The 21,126-nt window shown below is 53.7% G+C and overlaps 1 protein-coding gene across 1 annotated transcript; it reads right to left on the bottom strand.

Annotated features, from left to right (window-relative positions):
- Positions 1–2,166: 2,166 nt before the first annotated feature.
- LOC135975841 (immunoglobulin superfamily member 1-like) lies at positions 2,167–20,784 on the bottom strand. Its single transcript, XM_065568527.1, has 5 exons — positions 20,739–20,784; positions 20,342–20,624; positions 11,927–12,237; positions 6,977–7,270; positions 2,167–2,489 (listed from the first exon to the last, which is right to left on the bottom strand). Exons 1-5 carry the CDS (start codon positions 20,782–20,784, stop codon positions 2,167–2,169), a joined length of 1,257 nt encoding a protein of 418 aa, XP_065424599.1.
- Between the last annotated feature and the right edge of the window lie 342 nt (positions 20,785–21,126).

The following is a 21,126-nucleotide window of genomic DNA, read 5'->3' as shown; positions in this document are numbered from 1 at the left end:
GCCCCTCACAGTGACAGTGAAACAAACTTGGATCATTCCCGCGGAGTCAGCCTCACTGGGCCAAATCCAGCGGGGGCGGAAGGGGATGTCAGTTCCATGTGGGTACAGCTAGGGGTGCTCAGCTCTGAATTTGGCCTTTGGTCTATGAACGGCCGTTACGGGGCTGCTGGGAGGGGTCGTTAGCGTAACGTTAGCGCAGCACGTCTGACGTGTAGAGAGCAATGGACGAGCTTTGCATCGCTGGGCACACAGATATTTTCTATTACGTGCACATGGAGAGGGGTCACTGCCGCCACCACTGCAGTGCAGCCGGGCCAGCGTCCCCCATGCTGCCCCTCACACGTGGACACGTGCCCTGGACACCCCCAGAACTAACTCATTCCCCTCCTGCCAGCCTCCTTCCAGCTCCCCTTTGCCGTGATGCCTACAAACATATTGCCAGCAGTCAGGCCATGGGTGTGCTAAGACTCTTCCCATCCCGCTGCCAGGATTGTCTCATTGCTGCCTTCTGCCACCCACAGGCCGGTCTGTCGCCCCGTGTTGTCTGTTGTCTCATACTGAGATTGTTCCCTCCTTAGCCATGACCATCTCTGTGTTCTGTGTTTGTACAGAGCCCAGCACAACCGGGACCTGGGCTGTGACCTGTCCTCCCAGGGGCTACAGAAATACAGATACGCAATAATCACAGTGATGCAGCCACCTCTGAAGGACATTCCAGGGCAACATTTTGCAGAGATGTTCAGCATTAAATGTAACGTTGGTTAAATTGCATGTAATGAAAAAAACACTTTGCAAAGAAATACCCAGCAACGCCATTGAGAAGTGGTTCATGAACCTAAATCAGTAAATTTGGGTGCCCCCGATTTTGTCTCACTCCTCCCCCACCACTCGGTCTGAATGAGGGATCTGAAAGGACGCAGCTGTTCAAACACCAGGGTCTGTGCGCCAGACTCTTGAAGACAAATTTGTATTGAAAAGTTACTTTTTTCAATTAGAAACAGTTCAGGATACAAGTGTAAGGAGACAGCGCCCCCTGGTGCCCAGTCGTAACTGAATCATGTCGCCCATCTGCAGAACAGTAGATGGGGAAAATCCAGGTGCGTCTCAAATCACATTTTATTCTCTCCAGTCTCTGGTGCCAAGAGTCAGAGCTGCACCACATCACTATCCTGCCCCACAGCAGCTCGGGAAATCCAGCTGCTTCTCGCATCCCATTGAATTCTCTCCAATCTCTGGAGTTGAAGGAGAGATTCATGACAGGTCCCAGCTACATCCAGCCCAGTTTGCCATTTGTGAGTATGGCTGCGTGTTATTGTGTCCCTCCAACTCACCTCCTGGGCTCATATTTGCATGTAGGAATAGCTAGGACTGGGGAACCCTTGTGACTCCTCAGATACACGTACAGCAGGACTGGGGCGAGTGGTGGGGTCTTTACTGGGAGGTGGCTCTCAATGTGGCTTCTGAGTCTTGTTTCGCCTGGTCATTTGGCAGGTTAACCCTTTCCTACCGGTTAGATTGTATCATGGCCAGATCCGTCCCTTTCCTACCCTGGCTCGGCTTGTGTGTGCAATGCCTGGGCTCTGGGATCTAACACCCTGCTCCGCAGACTCTGAGTTTCACTGAAGAATGAGCTGGTATTTAATAGACACAAACTACCTCCTCTCACAGCATGGATCTGTGAACTGGATTTTAGAATGTTTTCTTTAGGATTATAACTGAATCTCATTGCTGCAGCCAGACTGCACTGGTGGGGAGTGGGGGGGGGGAGGGAGGATGTGGGGAGGTGTCAAATCCTGGTCCCACTGAAGGTGATGATAAAACTGCTGTTCAGTTCAGTGGGACAAACATTTTGCCTTAAATTTCCAGAACAAGTTAGTGAGCTGTAGTGTGACCAGATGAACCTATTTTATAGGGACAGTCTCCATATTTGGGTCTTTTTTCTTCTACAGGTGCCTATTACCCCCCATCCCCTGTCCCAATTTTTCACCCTTACTGTCTGGTCACCCTAGTGAGCTGCCATCACAGGGGACTGGGGCAGAGCATGGGGACACCTCAGTGCTTTCAGACTGGGTGAATGATCATAACTTAGCGCTGACACATGATGAACTCATACAGCATTGAAGGAGGAAGGGGAAGGTTTGTGTCTGAGTTCCCCATCTGGCTGTGTCACTGTGCAGCACTCCCAGACCACGCAGTACAGTAATAATCAGCCTCATCCTCTGCTTGGACGCTGGTGATGGTTAAGTAGCAGGTTGTATTAGAGGCGTCTTTGGAACCAGCAAAACGACTGGGGACCCCTGAGCCTTGGTGTTTGTCTGACTCTTTGTTGTACCTCAGAAGGTATCTTGGGCTGTTCCCATCTTTCTGTTGGTACCAGGGGACACCTCCAAATGTGGATCCACTGCTGAGGGCACAGGAGAGTTTAACTGTGTTTCCAATGGACACTGACACTGAGGGCGGCTGAGTCAGAGTAAACTGGGAGAGGGAACCTGGAAAGAAAGAGAAACTGCTGCATGATCGTCATGGCTTGGAGTTAACGCCTGCACATTTCCTGCTGAGCCAGGGGTCTGGGAATCAGGAATATGGAGAAATTCAGTGAAAAGTCACTTTAAATTAAATTGAGACCAGAAACCCTCCCCTTTACCAGAGCAGTAAGTGAGCAGCGTGAGGAGCAGAGGGGCCCAGGCCATGGTGGATCCAGACGAGCTCGGCTTCCTGAGGTAAGCGGGTCTGTGGCTGGGACCCTCTGATTCTCTCTTAAACCCCCAGAGCTAGAGAACGGCCCCTTCATGCAAATCTGCCCCCTGCTCACTGGCTGCTGCTGTAGAGTTTGTGTGCACCAGGGGGGTTCTCATTTGCGTTCTCAGCCTCCGCACTGCAAACACCTCCTGATCCGAGTGTGTCCTTCCTCCTATTGGTCACTGATGGCTAGTTACCTTCTGTTAAGGCCTTTTGAGTCCTGGGTTCTTTTCAGCCCTCTCCCTTTTGTGTTTTGGGCTAATATTTTGTAGACCCCAATAAACTGGGGCTTGAACACTTCAAATAGGATGGGGCCAAACACAATGACTGACAGGGACAGTCTCTAAAGGGACGACTCCTGTTGATAATTTGCTCAGGTTTGTATCAGGTCTGTATCAAGCCAGCTTGGCATTTTTCCTATAAGTTCCCATGGGTGTGGATTCCTTATTTCCCAGCCCCTCAGCAGCGGTGGGACAGTGACTGTAGCTCCCCCGGCTAGGGAAGAGAGAGAACATTTATGTGGTAACAGTTAGGGGTGAAAGGGCCCAGGGCGGTCGGGGGTTGTTCTGAATTCAGTGCTGCCGGCTGCCAGCTGGGAGAACAAACCCCAGGGGATGAGTCTGCTGAGCAGCCGCGGGGCCCAGCTGAAGGGCGGGAGGTTCCATGGCAGACGGGCGGGAGGTTTGTGACGTATGATGCACGGGGGCTGGTGGGGGGGCTGGGAGGAGTGTGACACTGGAGGCGGGTGTCAGGGGAGTTCTTGGGACCCACCAGGTGCTACAATCTACAAGACCTAGTAGCTGCAGCTCAGCGCCTGTCTCTGAGTCGTGGGCCACCTGGCTCCCATGTGCTGTCCCGGGAAAAGGGTTGGTTCTTACAGTGCTCCAGCCAACCCAGCAGGGGGCGACAATTACACTCGATTTACCTACAGAGAGTGACCTGTAGAACCTGCTCTTCAGCCATCAGACTGTCCTGGGTTAGCTCTGGGCAGGGGCGGTTCCAGGCACCAGCGCACCAAGTGTACGCTGGGGGCGGCCTGCTGGTTGCTGTGAGGGCGGCAGTCAGGCTGCCTTCGGCGGCTTGTCTGTGGGAGGTCCGCCGGTCCCGCAGTTTCGGCGGCAATTTGGTGTCAGGTACGCCGAAGTTGTGGGACCGACGGACCTCCCGCGGGCAAGCCGCTGAATCCACGTTACCAGCGGACCTCTCGCAGGCGCGCCGCCGAAGGCTGCCTGACTGCCGTGCTTGGGGCGGCAAAATACATAGAGCAGCCGCTGACTCTGGGTCACAGGGGAGTTCAGTTTTTACGGCCATTTAACTGATACCAGTGGTGGTGTTATTAGAGTTATTATCCTATCCCAGCGAGTGGTACAAGTTCTGTTGAACTGACTGTTAGATCTCAGCCTGGTTCTTTTGTAGCAGCTGATCATATACCAGAAAAAATCTGTTCACTTCTTAGTCTCTGTAGTGCAAGACAGAAGAGCTCAGCATTATTATATTACACAGAGACATTTTATAATAGCTATAAATGGTCAGGATTACTGCACCCACCACTGCAGTGCAGCCACCTCTGCAGAACATTCCTGGGCAACTTTTTGTTGCACAGTTGGACGTTAAATGTACATATTAAAAAAAATCTTTAAAAATCAGTGTCCAGCAGCTACACCAAAGCAGTTCTTTATATATCTCCAACCTAACTCAATGCATTGGGGTGTCTTCAATGCTCTGTCTCACCAATCTGTCTGCACCAGGGATTGGACAGGAAGCAGCTGTTTGAACACCACAGTCTGGCGCACACACAGGTGAAGATAAATATGTGTCAGTTACTTAATTCCATTGTAGACAGTTCACAGTGCAAATGCAGGGAGACGTTGCCCTCTGGTGCCCAGTCATAACTGATCCCCGTCACTGAGCTGCAGAAGAGTAGATGGGAAAATCGAAGTACCTCCCAAATCCCATTTTTTTTCTTTCCATCTCTGGAGTTTAAGGCGAGATTCATTGTAGTTCCCAGCTACAGACAGCCCAGTTTGTCCTATGAATGTGGCTATGTGTTAATATGTCCCTTCAACTCCCCTCCTGTGCTACTATTTCAGATGCAGAGATAGCCCGGAGTTGGGAACACCCGGTGACGTGTCAGGTACGTGGATAGCAGGACTGAGGAGTGAAAGTGCTGGGGGGGCTTTACTACTCATTTGCTCTCAATGTGGCTTCTGTGTGTTGTGTAGCTTGATCATTTTGCAGACTCGGCCTTTAGTAATGGTGCTGTTCTCATTAGGGCCCAGGGTCTGTTCTTTTCCTGCCCTGGCTTTGTTTGTGTGAAATGCCTGGACTCTGGAACAAGGGTTTTGTCTAAGTTCTCTGTCTGGCTGCATTACTGTGCAGCATCCCACTCCCTGTGCCACAGAAACAACCAGCCTCATCGTCTGCTTGGTCGTCGTTGGGTTGCTGGTTGTATTAGCCGCATCTTTAGAACCGGAAAAGCGACTGGGGACCCCAGTGTCCTTGTGCTTGCCAGCTTTGGATTTGTACCACAGAAGATATTTTGGAGTATTTCCAATTTTCGGCTGGTGCCAGGTGGCGTGTGGGATCGGGTACCCACTGCTGATGGTGCAGGAGAGTTGAACAGTGCAGCTAGTTCCCGCTCGAGTTGCTGACAACAGTCATTTTCGTACCAGGTCTCGTCTTGTCTGAATCAGTTCTCGCTTTGGTTTTACAGCCTCCTCCATTATTGTCTGTCATGAGGCTTTCACCTCCCCCAGCTGTAACATTTTGCCTCCTGTAACTGTGTCTCCAGAGCCTGTAGTCATTGGCGTCTCTTGCCCAACTCTCTGGACCCACTGCCCCAGGCTGTCCAGTCCACACACCTCAGTCTAGCCTCTGGCCCAAGAGCCCATGTCAAAGCGAGGATCGTCCTATGGCCAGCTCGTCCAAGCAGTACCCGTCTTGTAACAGGGCTGGGACATCACTTTAGGCCAGTCTCTGCCAACAAACAGGCCAGGGAGGTCTCTTAGTAGCAGGGCCGGCTCCAGGCACCAGCTTAACAAGCACGTGCTTGGGGCGGCCAAGAGAGAGGGGCGGCACGTGCGGCAATTCGGGGGCGGCAGGTCTCTCACTCCCTCTGGAGCCGATCGTGGCTTTTTTTTTTTTTGCTTGGGGCGGCAGTAATGCTGGAGCCGGTCCTGCTTAGTAGGCTGACCCTGCGCTTGTTCATCTGACCTTGTATTTCAATGTCTACCTCCACTGCTGGGCACACTCCTGTCTCTCCATGGAGAGCAGGGGGAGCTTTGGGACACAGCCACCAACACTCCTGCTTTGGCTAGGACAGCCCCGGCCTTTCCTGCAGCGGGACACTGACTCTGCAGCCAGCAGATGAACTTTTCTATTGAGGTTCTTATGCTGGACCCATCACTATGGTACCTGAGCACCGAGACTGGCCCACAGGGAACTGGACATGGCCACAGGCCAATGGCTTGCTGGATTGCAGGGGCCAGGAGGAACAGAGACCATGGAGAAACTAATGAACTTCTGGAGAGGACCAGGGAAGCTGCAAAGCAGCTGGGATGAGGCCAGGGAGGATATCATATGTTATCTGATAAACACTGTATCTGGACACTTCATCTAGCCCTGGCAACTGGAATGGACTAAGGGATCTGATAGGTCCTTCCTAAGTTACCTCTAACTTCCAGGACACTCAGGGTGTTGTCCAGCCGGTGAGGTAACACAGGGGAACTGGTTAGGGGAGACGTGTCTGTTTACCCAAGGAGCATGTGGCCGTCTGATCCCAGTTTGACCCAGGTAGTGGTGGGTCTGTAACTAAGGTGACCAAATGTCCCGATTTTATAGGGACAGTCCGATTTATGGAGCTTTTTCTTACATAGGCACCTATTATTCCCTACCCCTTGTCCCGATTTTTCACACTTGCAGTTTGGTCACCCTATCTGTAACACGGGGATCTATAAGGCAGGAATGGTTGTTCCTGCTAGACAGACCAAGCAATGAGCATAACAGTGGCTGACATCGCCCCCAGAGGGAGAGAATGGGGAGTGGGTGGAGCAGCGCCCCCTGCTGACAGCAAAAGCTGAAATTTTTAAAAACGAGGAATGAGTGTCTGATGTATTGAAGGGAGGAAACAAACTGTGCAGCCAGTGCAGAGGCCAGGCTGGAGGAGATGACGGGGGGAAGACAGGGGAGGTTTTTGTCTCAGTTCCCCATCTGGCTGGATCACTGTGATACGCATTACCAGTATGTACAACACAGTAATAGTCAGCCTCATCCTCTGCCTGGACGCCGGTGATGGTCAGGGCAGCGTTGTTACCGGATATGGACCCAGAGAACCGGGCAGGGATCCCGGAGGGTCTGCTATTGGTGTTGTATATAAGCTGCCGAGGAGCAGTGCCAGGTTTCTGCTGGTACCAGCCTGGATAGTTGCCGGTGGTGATGGCTCCAGTGCTCAGGCTGCAGGACAGAGTGACAGCCCCTCCTGGGGTCACCGACATCGAGGGCTCCTGAGTCACCACGGGCTGCGAACTGACCCCTGAAATCAACATTACAAACACACTCAGCAGAAGGACTCCAGATCCTCACAGACAAACCTCCTCACCTGCAAGTTCCTTTAATGTTCTTGTCACTGAAGGAAACAATTCCCTCACCTGAGCAGTACGTGAGCAGCGTGAGGAGCAGAGGGGCCCAGGCCATGGTGGGAATCCAGACGAGCTCGGCTTCCTGAGGCAAACGGGTCTGTGGCTGGGACCCTCCGATTCTCTCTTAAACCCCCAGTGCTGGAGAACGGCCCCTTCATGCAAATCTGCCTGATGCTGGTGGTTTCTCATATCGGAGCTGAGCCCTGCAGATTGTCTGGGCAGAATCGCTCTCTAAGGTCCCATGTGACAGAAGGAAGAAAGGCCCCTCTGCTTTATCATTTGCTCGGGGGAAGCCAATGTGATCCCAGTGCGGAGAACTCCGACCGGGAAATGTGCTGTCGTCACTCATTTACCTGTACAAAGTACATGGATTATGATGGGTTTTCATAACCACCCCCTCCCGCACACACACACACTGGCACTGAATTAGCAGGGAGCGATTCTGGTCCCAGTAACTCTGGGTAAAGTGTCACATCCCTCTCCTGCGTGTCCTGTGGGGATGCCCTGGACTGACTGGTTCAGGCTCTAGGGCACAGGATACAGCTCTGATGACTGACACCTGGGGAAGGAGGTGGAGATGGGACGGGAGGAGGGAAGTTGGTGGGGTCCCAGCTGGAAAATCTCTTGCTGGGAGCTCGTGTTCCTGCTCTGATCTCTGTTCAGATCCCAGCAGAGGGACAGGTCAGTGTCACCCCCAAGAATGACATGTGCTGGGTCCCAGGAGAACTTTGAATTAAACTGTTGCTGCAAAAGTCGCTTGGCTTTTAGCTTCAAACCTGCTCTGGGCACATGCTCCATCTGCACCGGCCTGCCTGCTGCTCACCCCTGTCTGCCACTTTCCCCCAAACCAGGAAACAGTGGGGTGCCTGGAATCTGAAGCAGTTTGGTGAGGGGACGGACCCTGGAGTGCACAGGGTGGGGGGGATGCCTGTGGCTGGTTTCACACTATTGCAAATCGGAGATTTCTTTGTATAGATAAACACGCCCGAGAAGCCCAGAGAGGCTTCTGTATCCCAGCTGTTGGTAGCCTTTTGCTCCTCTGGCCTGGACACTGGACATTGTAGATGAAGATCTCCCCCCGGTGGGGAAGGTCACATTTACAGCGGTTCCCAGCAGTTACTCTAAGCTGCAGAACTCAGTGCTTTATAAGAATTGTCTCTAACTCCACGGCTGCGTTGTGTGACCAGGATCTCTCGTCCCTTGGGATCTGGGCTCCTTGCAATTTATAACCCTGCTTATAACCCTGCCGGTGCTCAGGGCCTGACAGCTGCCCTCACTGCCGAGCTTTGGCATGGGAAGAAGGACAATTCTGCCTGATTCTACAATGATCAGCCGGGGAACCCAAGGGCTGAAGCAGCTGATGGCACCATTCCCTTCCCTCCAGAACTCCTTCCTTCCTGGTGAAACCTGCATTCTACTGTGCTCTGCGCCTCCCTCCACACTGCACAGCAGACAGCCAGGGGCGCTTTCAAAGGGGCGCTTCTTCCTGCTGGATAACATGGGGCTGAAAGGTTTGCAGCTAAGCCCAGACCCGACTCCCTGAGCTACGGGAGAATGGATCTGTGTTAGCACCGCGGGGCCTGTGAGACAGCGGGAAAGTTAGCTGGGAAATTCCCAGGTCTCACGGGCAGCGTTTGTGCCACCAGGGTTAGGAGCAGGGCCGCCCAGAGGATTCAGGGTGTCTGAGGCAAAGCAATTTCAGGGGCTCCTTCCATAAAAAAAAGTTGCAATACTATAGTAACATGTATTTGGAAATGTAAAAAATAACCAGTGAAATACATTCAAAATAATTTTTAATAACATTATTTAAGAACATTAAATGGTTTAATGGTATGTATACATAAGCAATTACATAATGGGCTGTCGCTGGGTAATGGTGATGGTTGGTGCCAATGGGCTGTCGCTGCCTTGGGGTGGCGCAGCTGTTGCCCAGGGCTGGGTGGGGAGCTGGGCTCTGGGTTGGGGGGTTCCCGGCTTACAGGGGCTGGGCTCAGAGCTAGGGGTCAGGGCAGTGGGGGGCTGGGGTCAGGGGGTTCCCATCTCAGAGGGGCTGGGCTCAGAGCTGGGGGTCAGGGCTGTGGGGGGATGGGGCTGGGGGGTGCCCACCTCAGAGGGGCTGGGCTCAGAGCTGGGGATCAGGGCTGTGGGGGGATGGGGCCAGGGGGTGCCCAACTCAGAGGGGCTGGGCTCAGAGCTGGTGGTCAGGGCTGTGGGGGGATAGGGTCGGGTGGTGGGGTCCAGTTCAGAGGGGCTGGGCTTGGAGCTGGTGGTCAGGGCTGTGGGGGGATGGGGTTGGGTCAGAGGGTCCGGCTCAGAGGGGCTGGGCTCGGAGCTGGGGGTCAGGGCTGTGGGGGGATGGGGTCAGGGGTGCCCACCTCAGAGGGGCTGGGCTTGGAGCTGGGGGTCAGGGCTGTGGGGGGATGGGGATGGGGTCGGGTAGGGGGGTCCGGCTCAGAGGGGCTGGGCTTGGAGCTGGGGGTCAGGGCTGTGGGAATATGGGGTCGGGTGGCGGGTCCGGCTCAGAGGGGCTGGGCTCGGAGCTGGGGGTCAGGGCTGTGGGAATATGGGGTCGGGTGGCGGGGTCCAGCTCAGAGGGGCTGGGCTCGGAGCTGGGTGTCAGGGCTGTGGGGGTCCGGCTCAGAGGGGCTGGGCTCGGAGCTGGGGGTGGGGGGTGTCCGGCTCAGAGGGGCTTACCATGCCACTTCTTACCCCCACCTCCTCCATCTCCCGGAGCCCAGGGAGCTGCGTCCAGGCACAGCCCTGGACAGCGCTGCTGCGGTGTAACTCCAGCAGAGCCTGAGCTCCCGCCGCTCGGCCGCAGCTCGCAGCCCCGTCCCCTCACCCCGCGGCTCCGAGCACTGGGAGCTCAGGACCTGCTGGAGCTACGCCGCGGCAGCGCTGTCCAGAGCCGTGCCTAGACACGGCTCGCTGGGCTCCGGGAGAGGGGGGAAGGTGGAGGCAGACGGGAGCCTCCGACATTCTAGTGGGGGCCCCTGCGAGGCCTGAGGCAAATTGCCCCACTTGCTCCCCCCCCCCCCCCACTGGGCGGCCCTGGTTAGGAGTGGGGGGTCTGTGACCCGAGATGGTCTTGAACTGTGTCCTCAGCTTTCTCAAGCTCTGCTGCCCCCATGTGTGTCTAAGGTTGCCAACTTTCTACTCACACAAAACCGAACACTCTCGCCCCACCCCCTGCCCTTTCCCTCTTCTGAGGCCCCACCCCCGCTCACTCCCTGCCCCCCTCCATCTCTTGATCGCTCTCCCCACCGTCACTCACTCACTCATGTTCACTGGGCTGGCTCAGGGGGTTGGGGTGCAGGAGGGCGTGTGGACTCCCGAGTGTTGCCAGAAATGAGGAGTTCAGGGTGTGGAAGGGGACTCAAGGCTGAGACAGTGGGTTGGGATGTGAGAGGGGGTGAGGGCTCCGGCTGGGGTGGGGCCAGAAATGAGGGGTTCAGGGTGTGGGTGGGGGCTCTGAGGTGTGGCTGAGGATTAGAGGTTTGGGGTGTAGGAGGGTGCTCCGGGCTGGGACTGAAGGGTTCAGAGGGCAGGAGGGGGATCAGGGCTGGGGCACAGGGTTGGGGCGCAGGAGAGGGTCAGTAGTACAGGTGCTTACCTCTAGCGGCTCCTGGAAGCAGCAGCATGTCCCCCCCTCTGGCTTCTACGTGGATGCATGGCCAGGCGGCCCTTCATGCTGCCCCGTCCGCAGGCGCCGTCCCCGCAGCTCCCATTGGCCACCAATCCCAGCCAATGGGAGTTGCAGAGCTGGTGTTTCGGGCGGGGGGCAGCGTGGGGAGCCCCCTGGCTGCCCCTATGCATTGGAGCCAGAGGGGGGGACATGCCGCTGCTTCCGGGAGCCATGCGGAGCCACGGCAGGTAGGGAGCCTGCCTTAGCCCCACTTAGCTGTCAAAACCTGGACACCTGGCAGCCCTGTGTGTGTTGCTCCAATGGCTGGGACAGGGCTGCAGGTCTGTGGCCCTGGGCAATCCCCAAAGCTCCTGGGTCTAACTTTTGGCTAAGAACAAATGGGATTGTGATATAATCTATTTTCTGATACATCCTATAACTGGACACTTCATCCAGGCATGGGAACGGGGACCCATAAAGTGATCTCCTACATCTTTCCTCTCACTTTCAGGCCATTCCAGGTATTATTCAGTTGATGGGGTAACATAGGGGAACTGTGTTAGCGGAGAGGTGTCTCTTTACCCAAAGAACATGTGGCCATCTGCTCCTAGTTTGAACTAGGTAGTGATGGATCTGTAACACAGGGATCTATAACGCAGCAAAAGCAGTGGATGCTAGACAGACCAAGCAGAGAGCATAAGAGCGGCTGACATGTCCTTCAGAGAGAGTGAATGGGGAGGGGTGGAGCAGCGCCCCCTGCTGATTTCAAGGGCTGGTGGCAGAAATTCCTAAGGAGGAGCAATCAGTGTCTCATCTCTTGCAGGCAGGAACCAAACTGTGCAGCCAGTGCAGAGCCCAGGCTGGAAGGGATCAGGGGAGAAGACAGGGGAGGTTTTTGTCTCAGTTCCCCATCTGGCTGGATCACTGTGATATGTATTACTACTGCTACCGGTATACACAACACAGTAATAGTCAGCCTCATCCTCTGCCTGGACACCGGTGATGGTCAGGGCAGCGTTGTTACCGGATATGGACCCAGAGAACCGGGCAGGGATCCCGGAGGGTCTGCTATTGGTGCTGTATATAAGTGTCCGAGGAGCAGAGCCTGGTTTCTGCTGGAACCAGCCTGGATAGTTGCCGGTGGTGATGGCTCCAGTGCTCAGGCTGCAGGACAGAGTGACAGCCCCTCCTGGGGTCACCGACATCGAGGGCTCCTGAGTCACCACGGGCTGCGAACTGACCCCTGAAATCAACATTACAAACACACTCAGCACAAGGACTCCGGATCCTCACAGACAAACCTCCTCATCTGCAAGTGTCCTTCATATTTTTGTCACTGAAGAAACAATTCCCTCACCTGAGCAGTACGTGAGCAGCGCGAGGAGCAGAGGGGCCCAGGCCATGGTGGATCCACACGAGCTCGGCTTCCTGAGGCAAACAGGTCTGTGGCTGGGACCCTCCGATTCTCTCTTAAACCCCCAGCGCTGGAGAACGGCCCCTTCATGCAAATCTGCTCCCTGTTCATTGGCTGCGGGTCTTTTGAAAATCTAAATCCTATTAAAAAGTACATAGACACTCAAGTTTCAAATTTAACCTCAAATTCATTTTAAATAATGTTTTTTCTTAAAAAAAAGTAACTCCCCATAAAACTGTACATTTTCATGTATTATTTCAAGTTCAAGTTGAAACAGGGTTTTGCTGTTATTAATTTAATACAAGGGGCTTTACTTAAATCTACTTCCTGAATAATATTTAGAACAAGTAGGTGGTGCTAGCACACAGACTGACCAGTTCTGTCTAACTGCCTGTGCAGGGAGCTGGATCTAGGAGAAATGTTTATTTTTAGTTATGGGGAATCACATGTTTACAAGCTACACATATAGCAGAGTAAATTGTGGTCACGACTTCGTCTCTCTGACCAAATAATTTCTTAGCTGCAGCTGCTGCTTACAGCCTATCTACATGGAAGCAAACATATAAATGTTTCATGGTGCCAAACACGCTGTAACGATTGTCGTCTAGATTATCACCAGGGACTGAACAGGAGAACGCGAGAGCTAAAGCAGGAGCATCAATATCTTGAGCCAAAGGAGAACGGGGCAGATTTATAAAGGTGCCGAGCTACATCTTTGTGCATCTAAATCCCTTTACGCGGGCGGAAGGGGATGTCAGTTCCATGTGGGTACAGCTAGGGGTGCTCAGCTCTGAATTTGGCCTTAGTCTGTGAACGGCCGTTACGGGGCTGCTGGGAGGGGTCGTTAGCGTAACGTTAGCGCAGCACGTCTGACGTGTAGAGATCAATGGACGAGCTTTGCATCGCTGGGCACACAGATATTTTCTATCACATGCACATGGAGAGGGGTCACTGCCACCCCCACTGCAGTGCAGCCGGGCCAGCGTCCCCCATGCTGCCCCTCACGCGTGGACACGTGCCCTGGGAACACCCCAGAACTAACTCATTCCCCTCCTGCCACCCTCCTTCCAGCTCCCCTTTGTCGTGATGCCTACAAACAAACTGACAGCAGTGAGGCCATGGGTGTGCGGTGACCCTTCCCATCCTGCTGCCAGGATTGTCTCATTGCTTCCTTCTGCCACCCACAGGCCGGTCTGTCGCCCCCTGTTGTCTCTTGTCTCATACTGAGATTGTTCCCTCCAACTAAATCAGTACATTTGGGTGCCTCTGATTTTGTGTCTCACTCCTCCCCCCCACTCGGTCTCAATGAGGGATCTGAAAGGACGCAGCTGTTCAAACACCACGGTCTGTGCACCAGGCTCTTTAAAAGTGTGTATTGAACAGTTACTTTATTCCATTGTAAACAATTCATGATAGAAATGCAGGGAGACAACGCCCCCTACTGCCCAGTCCTAACTGAACTATGTCACCCATCTGCAGAAGAGTAAACGGGGAAAATCCAGGTGTATCCCAAATCCCATTTTATTCTTTTCAGCCCTTGGCTACACTTGCGAGTTGCAGCGCTGTAAAGCCGCCCCCAGCGCTGTAACTCACTCCCTGTCCACACTGGCAAGGCATTTGCAGCGCTGTATCTCCGTGGCTGCAGCGTTGCATGTACTCCACGTCCCCGAGAGGAATAGCGAGTATTGCGCTGCCGCTGCAGTGCTGTGGTGCCAGTGTGGCCGCCCTATGCATTGTGACTGGCCTCCAGAAGTATTCGGCAGTATCCCACAATGCCTGTTCTAGCCACTCTGGTCATCAGTTCAAACTCCACTGCCCTGGCCTCAGGTAACCAACCATGTGACCCACCCTTTACATTCCCCGGGAATTTTAAAAATCCCCTTCCTGTTTGCTCAGCCCGGCGTGGGGTGGAGTGCTATCAGTGAATCTTTCCAGGTGACCATACCTTCATGCACCAAGTGAGCCCCAGCATGGAGCAATGGCGAGTTGCTGGACCTCATCAGTGTTTGGGGGGGGAGGAAGCTGTCCAGTCCCCGCTGCGCTCCAGCCATAGGAATTACGATACCTTCGGGAAGGTATTAAAGGACATGATGGAAAGGGGCCATGACCGGGACGCCCTGCAGTGCAGGATTAAAGTGAAGGAGCTGCGGAGTGCCTACCGCAAAGCCCGCGATGCAAACGGCTGCTCGGGTGCTCCCCCCACGACCTGCCGATTCTACAAAGAGCTGGATGCGATACTTGGGGTTAACCCCACCTCCACTCTGAGCACCACCATGGACACTTCAGAGCCGGTGTGGGGGGGGAGGAGGAAGAGGAAGAGGAGGAGGAAAACGGGAGTGAGGGTGGTGGGCCAGATGGAGACACCCCGGAATCCCTGGAGCCATGCAGCCAGGAGCTCTTCTCGAGCCAGGAGGAAGGTAGCCAGTCAGAGCGACTGGTACTTGGTGGAAGACAAACAGAAGAGCAGGTTCCTGGTAAGTGCTTTTTTTTTGGGAAGGAATTTTTTCGGTGCGGGCTCTTTGGGAGAGGAGGGTTAGGCATGCATGCCTAGATGCAAAATAGTGCATTGATGTGGTTTATCACATCGCGGTAATGGGACTCGGTAATCTCCTCGAATGTCTCATCCAGAACGTGTGCAATGCGCTTGCGCAGGTTTATCGGGAGAGCCACTGTGGTCCTTGTCCCAGCCAGGCTAACGTGTCCGCGCCACTGTGCCGCGAGGGGACCATTGCTGCACACAGGCAAGCTGCATATGGGCCAGGGCAGAAGCCGCATTGCAGTAGAAGACCCTCCCTTGCTTCCCAAGTCACCCTCAGCAGCGAGATATCGTCCAGGACGAACTCCTGTGAAAAATATTGGGACAGTGTTCAGTGTAGGTGCCCCCTGAAGCTGTTGGCTCTCCCCAAGGCACAGAAACCCAGAGGACAGTGCAGCCCTGAAACAATCAGTCCCCCTTAATCACCATTTTGAGGCTCCCGTGGGATGTGCGCACTCTGTTTCGGACGGGAAAATTATGCTATTGTGTAGACCCTGTGTGTTTTCTACTCCTTAAGTGCGGGGGAATCATTACTCTGTCTGGTATAAACAATGCTGCCTCTGTTAAATGTTGCATTTTGCCTATACAGCTGCATCAACCTTGAGACATCAGCCGTCCCTCTTATCGCCTGTTCAGAGACTGCAAAGACTCAGGAAGAGACCGCGAAAAAGCAAAGAAGACATGCTGCAAGAAGTGATGCGCCAATCTATTAAAGAGAATGAGAAAGCACAGAACTGGAGGAAGAGAGAAAGCAGGATCCGCCAGGAAAACGCAGCGCAGGGGCGGCGAAGCACGAAGCACCTGCAGCAAAGCATGGATCGGCCCATAAGCATACTGGAGCGCCAAGCAGACGCTATCCAGGAGCAGTACCTCAAACGCAAACACCACCCCCCCTACAGCCCTTGTCCCAAAACTCTTTCCGTTATGCCCCACTGTCACCTCCAACCCACTTTCCCCAACTTCCGTGTTCTTCACGCCACCAGCTGCCTCCAATACCAGTATCTTCACCATCCGGCCCTGAAAACCATGACCCTTACCCTCTGCACTCAACCCCCATCACCATGCAGTATAGCTATCCTGAAGTGCAGCACTCACTGCACAGCACACCAGACAGGACATACGCGAATCTGTGATTATACTGTTCCCCACTCCAACCCCTTGTTTCTGTTCAATACATGGATTTTTTGGCTTTGAAAACATTCTTTATTATTGCATAAAGTAAAAGACTCCTTAGCCCAGGAAATAAACAGGCACAGCAAGTCTGCTTAGCAAACACTGATTCCTAAAGATTGGAACTACTGCACTTCACTCCCTTGCAGGGCACCAGATATCACTGCTGGTTTTCAGCCTCAAATTGCTCCCTCAAGGCATCCCTAATCCTTGCAGCCCCGGGCTGGGCCCCTCTAATAGCCCTGCTCTCTGGCTGTGCAAATTCAGCCTCCAGGTGTTGAACCTCAGAGGTCCATGCCTGAGTGAAGCTTTCACCCTTCCCTTCACAAATATTATGGAGGGCACAGCACGCGGATATAACCGCGGGGATGCTGTTTTCGGCCAAGTCCAACTTCCCATACAGAGATCGCCAGCGGGCCTTTAAATGGCCAAAGGCACACTCCACAATCATTCGGCACTGGCTCAGCCTGTAGCTGAACCGTTCCTTGCTGCTGTCAATGCTCCCTGTGTAGGGTTTCATGAGCCACGGCATTAACGGGTAAGCGGGGTCTCCAAGGATCACAATGGGCATTTCGACTTCCCCTACCATGATGTTCCGCTCTGGGAAAAAAGTCCCGGCCTGCATCTTCCTGAACAGCCAAGTGTTCCGAAAGATGCGTGCGTCATGCACCTTTCCGGGCCAGCCCGTGTTAATGTCAATGAAACGCCCACGGTGATCCACAAATGCCTGGAGAACCATAGAGAAATACCCCTTCCGATTAACGTACTCGGATCCTAGGTGGGGTGGTGCCAGAATAGGAATGTGCGTCCCATCTATCGCCCCTCCACAGTTAGGGAACCCCATTTGTGCAAAGCCATCCACTATGTCCTGCAGGTTACCCAGAGTCACGGTTCTTCTGAGTAGGATGCGATTAATGGCCCTGCAAACTTGCATCAACACGATTCCAACGGTCGACTTTCCCACTCCAAACTGGTTTGCGACCAACCGGTAGCTGTCTGGAGTTGCTAGCTTCCAGATTGCAATAGCCACCCGCTTCTCCACTGGCAGGGCAGCTCTCAATCTCGTGTCCTTGCGCCGCAGGGTGGGGGCGAGCTCCTCACACAGTCCCAAGAAAGTGGCTTTTCTCATCCGAAAGTTCTGCAGCCACTGCTCCTCATCCCAGACTTCCATGACGATGTGAACCCACCACTCGGTGCTTGTTTCCCGAGCCCAAAAGCGGCGTTCCACGGTGCTGAGCATGTCCGTGAATGCCACAAGCAATTTCATGTCGTACGTGTTACGCGTCTCGATAGCATCGTCGGACTCCTCACTCTCAGTGTCACTTTGGATCTTAAGGAATAGTTCAACAGCCAAACGTGACGTGCTGGCGAGATAAGTCAGCATACGCCTCAGCAGTTCGGGCTCCATTTCCCGCAGACAGATCGCATTGCAAAGAAACTGTTGAAAGATGGTGCCAAAGTTGGACGGAAACAAAGAGATTTCTGGGATGCGAAGCGATGCAACACGGGGTGTTGGGACAGGATCCAGAATGCCCCGCACCCACGCCCCCTTCCCGCAACTCACAGCGCCAGAATGGGAAGAGGTGCTCTGTGGGATAGCTCCCCATAATGCACCACTCCCAATGGCGTAGCAAATGCTGCAAATGTGGCCACGACTGTGCGCTGGGCAGCTGTCAGTGTGGACAGACTGCAGAGCTTTCCCTATTCAGCTGTACGAAGTCAGGTTAAACTCACAGTGTTGTACATCTGCAAGTGTAGCCAAGGCCTCAGTCTCTGGAGTTTAAGGAGAGATTCATGACAGGTCCCAGCTACCTACAGCCCAGTTTGCCATTCATGAGTGTGGCTGCGTCTTATTGTGTCCATCCAATTGGTCCAATTGGTCCCTCTGGGCTAATATTTACTTTAGGAATAGCTAGGACTTGGGTACTCCCATGACTTGTCAGATATGCCTATAATAGGACTGGCGCGAGTGGTGGGGTCTTTACTACTTGGTTGCTCTCAATGTCCCCACCATGGGGAGCCCCTTCTGTGTCTTGTTTATCCTGGTCATTTCGCAGGCTCGGCCGTTCCTCATGGTACTGTTCATACCATGGGCAGGATCTGTTCCTTTGCTACCCTGGCTTTGTTCTTGTGTGTGAAATGCCTGGGCTCTGGGATCTAACACCCAGCTGTTCGGGCTCTGAATCTCACTGGGTTGGCACTGCAGGGTGAGCTGGAATTTAACGGACAGGAGTCTCTCCTCCCACGGCATGCATTTGGGAACGGGACATTGCAGTGTTTTGGGGGGATTATCACTGGGTCTGGGAACCACAGTGAGGCTCCATAAAGGGTCTAATCCTGGTCCCATGGACAACGAACGGCAAAATGCCAATGGGTCAAGGGACCCAAGATTTGGCCTTCAATGTCCAGACCCTGATAGTCCTTAGTAGTGCCCCTTACTGGTGATTGGAATGTGCCTAGTTAAACCCCAACACATCTGTGTGGAGGAGCGTCGCGCCCAGACACACACAGACTGGAGCCATGCGCCGTACGGGCTGCTGGAACACAAGGGTTTTGTGTAAGTTCTCAGTCTGGCTGCATCACTGTGCAGCAACCCACTCCATGTGCCACAGTAATAACCAGCCTCATCGTCTGCTTGGACATCGGTCATGGTGATGGTTGGGTTGCTAGTTGTATTAGTCGCATCTTTGGACCCAGAGAAGTGACTGGGGACCCAGTGCCCTGGTGCTTGGCAGCATTGGATTTGTACCACAGAAGATATTTTCGGCTGGTGCCAGGTGGCGTGTGGGATCGGGGACCCACTGCTGATGGTGCAGGAGAGTTGAACAGTGCAGCTTGTTCCAGCTTGAGTTGCTGCCCACAGTCCTTTTCGTACCAGGTCTGGTCTTGTGTGAATCAGTTCTCGCTTTGGTTTTGCAGCCTCCTCTATTATTGTCTGGCATGAGGCTTTCACCTCCCCCAGCGCTCGGTTTGCCGCCTGTAACTGTGTCTCCAGGGCCTGTATTCGACTTGGCGTCCCTTGCCCAACTCTCTCAACCATCTGCCCCAGGCTGTCCAGTCCACGCACCTCGGCCCTGCCTCTGAGCCCCTGGCCCAAGAGCCCGTGTCCAAGTGAGGGTCGTCCTATGGTCAGCTCGTCCATGCAGTACCCATCTTGTAATAGGGCTGGGACATCACAGTAGGCCAGTCTCTATCTATAAATACAGGCCGGGGAGGTCTCTTAGTAGATGACCCTCCGCTTGTTCATCTGACCCTGTATTTCAATGTCTAGCTCCACTGCTGGGCACACTCCTGTCTCTCCATGGAGGGGGAGGGGGAGCTTTGGGACACAGCCACCATCACTCCTGCTTTAGCTAGGACAGCCCCGGCCCTTCCTGCCGCGGGACACTGACTCTGCAGCCAGCAGATGAACTTTTCTATTGAGGTTCTTATGCCGCCCCCATCACTGCGGTACCTGAGCACTGAGACTGGCCCACAGGGAACTGGACATGGCCACGGGCCTGTGGCTTGCTGGGCTGCAGGGTCAGGAGGAGAAGGGGCCAGGGAGGCACTAATGAACTTCTGCGGAGAATCAGAGAAGCTGCAGAGCCACTGGGACATGGCCAGGGAGGAGGTCCTAGGAAGGAGGCATTTTCATATCGTATATTATCTGTATCTGAACACTTTATATCATATCATATCAAACATTCTCTGCTACACCCTGTATCTGGACACTTCATGCAACCCCGGCAACTGGAATGGACTAAGGGATCTGATAGATCTTTCCTACATTTCCTCTAACTTCCAGGACATTCAGGGTGTGGTCCAGCTGGTGGGGTAACAAAGGAGAACTGTGCTAGGGGAGATGTGTCACTTTACCCAAGGAGCATGTGGCCGTCTGCTCCCAGTTTCACCCAGGTAGTGGGTGTAACGCAGGGATCTATAAGGCAGGAATAGTTGTTCCTGCCAGACAGACCAAGCAATGAGCATAACAGTGGCTGACATCGCCCCCAGAGGGAGAGAATGGGGAGTGGGTGGAGCAGCGACCCCTGCTGACAGCAAACGGCTGTAATTTTTAAAAAGGAGCAATCAGTGTGTGATGTATTGAAGGGAGGAACCAAACTGTGCAGCCAGTGCAGAGCCCAGGCAGAAGGAGATGACGGGGGAAGACAGGGGAGGTTTTTGTCTCAGTTCCCCATCTGGCTGGATCACTGTGAGTCCAACTACCACTGCCGGTAAACACAGCACAGTAATAGTCAGCCTCATCCTCTGCCTGGACACCGGTGATGGTCAGGGCAGTGTTGTTACCGGATATGGACCCAGAGAACCGGGCAGGGATCCCGGAGGGTCTGGTATTGGTGTATATAAGTGTCCGAGGAGCAGAGCCTGGTTTCTGCTGGTACCAGGCTGGATAGTTGCCGGTGGTGACGGCTCCAGTGCTCAGGCTGCAGGACAGAGTGACAGCCCCTCCTGGGGTCACCGACATCGAGGGCTCCTGAGTCACCACGGGCTGCGAACTGACCCCTGAAATCAACATTACAAACACACTCAGCACAAGGACTCCGGATCCTCACAGACAAACCTCCTCACCTGCAAGTGTCCTTCATATTTTTGTCACTGAAGAAACAATTCCCTCACCAGAGCAGTACGTGAGCAGCGCGAGGAGCAGAGGGGCCCAGGCCATGGTGGGAATCCAGACGAGCTCGGCTCCCTGAGGCAAACGGGTCTGTAGCTGGGACCCTCTGATTCTCTCTTAAACCCCCAGCGCTGGAGAACGGCCCCTTCATGCAAATCTGCTCTATGTTCATTGGCTGCAGGTCTTTTGAAAATCTAAATCCTATTAACAAGTACATAGACACTCAAGTTTCAAATTTAACCTCAAATTCATTTTAAATAATGTTTTTTCTTAAAAAAAAGTAACTCCCCATAAAACTGTACATTTTCATGTATTATTTCAAGTTCAAATTGAAACAGGGTTTTGCTGTTATTAATTTAATACAAAGGGCTTTACTTAAATCTACTTCCT

This window comes from Chrysemys picta, chromosome 15 (assembly GCF_011386835.1).
Source record: "Chrysemys picta bellii isolate R12L10 chromosome 15, ASM1138683v2, whole genome shotgun sequence".
Lineage (NCBI taxonomy): Eukaryota > Metazoa > Chordata > Testudines > Emydidae > Chrysemys > Chrysemys picta.
Note: the sequence above shows the minus strand (reverse complement) of the source record. Positions and strands in the feature narration are given on the sequence as shown.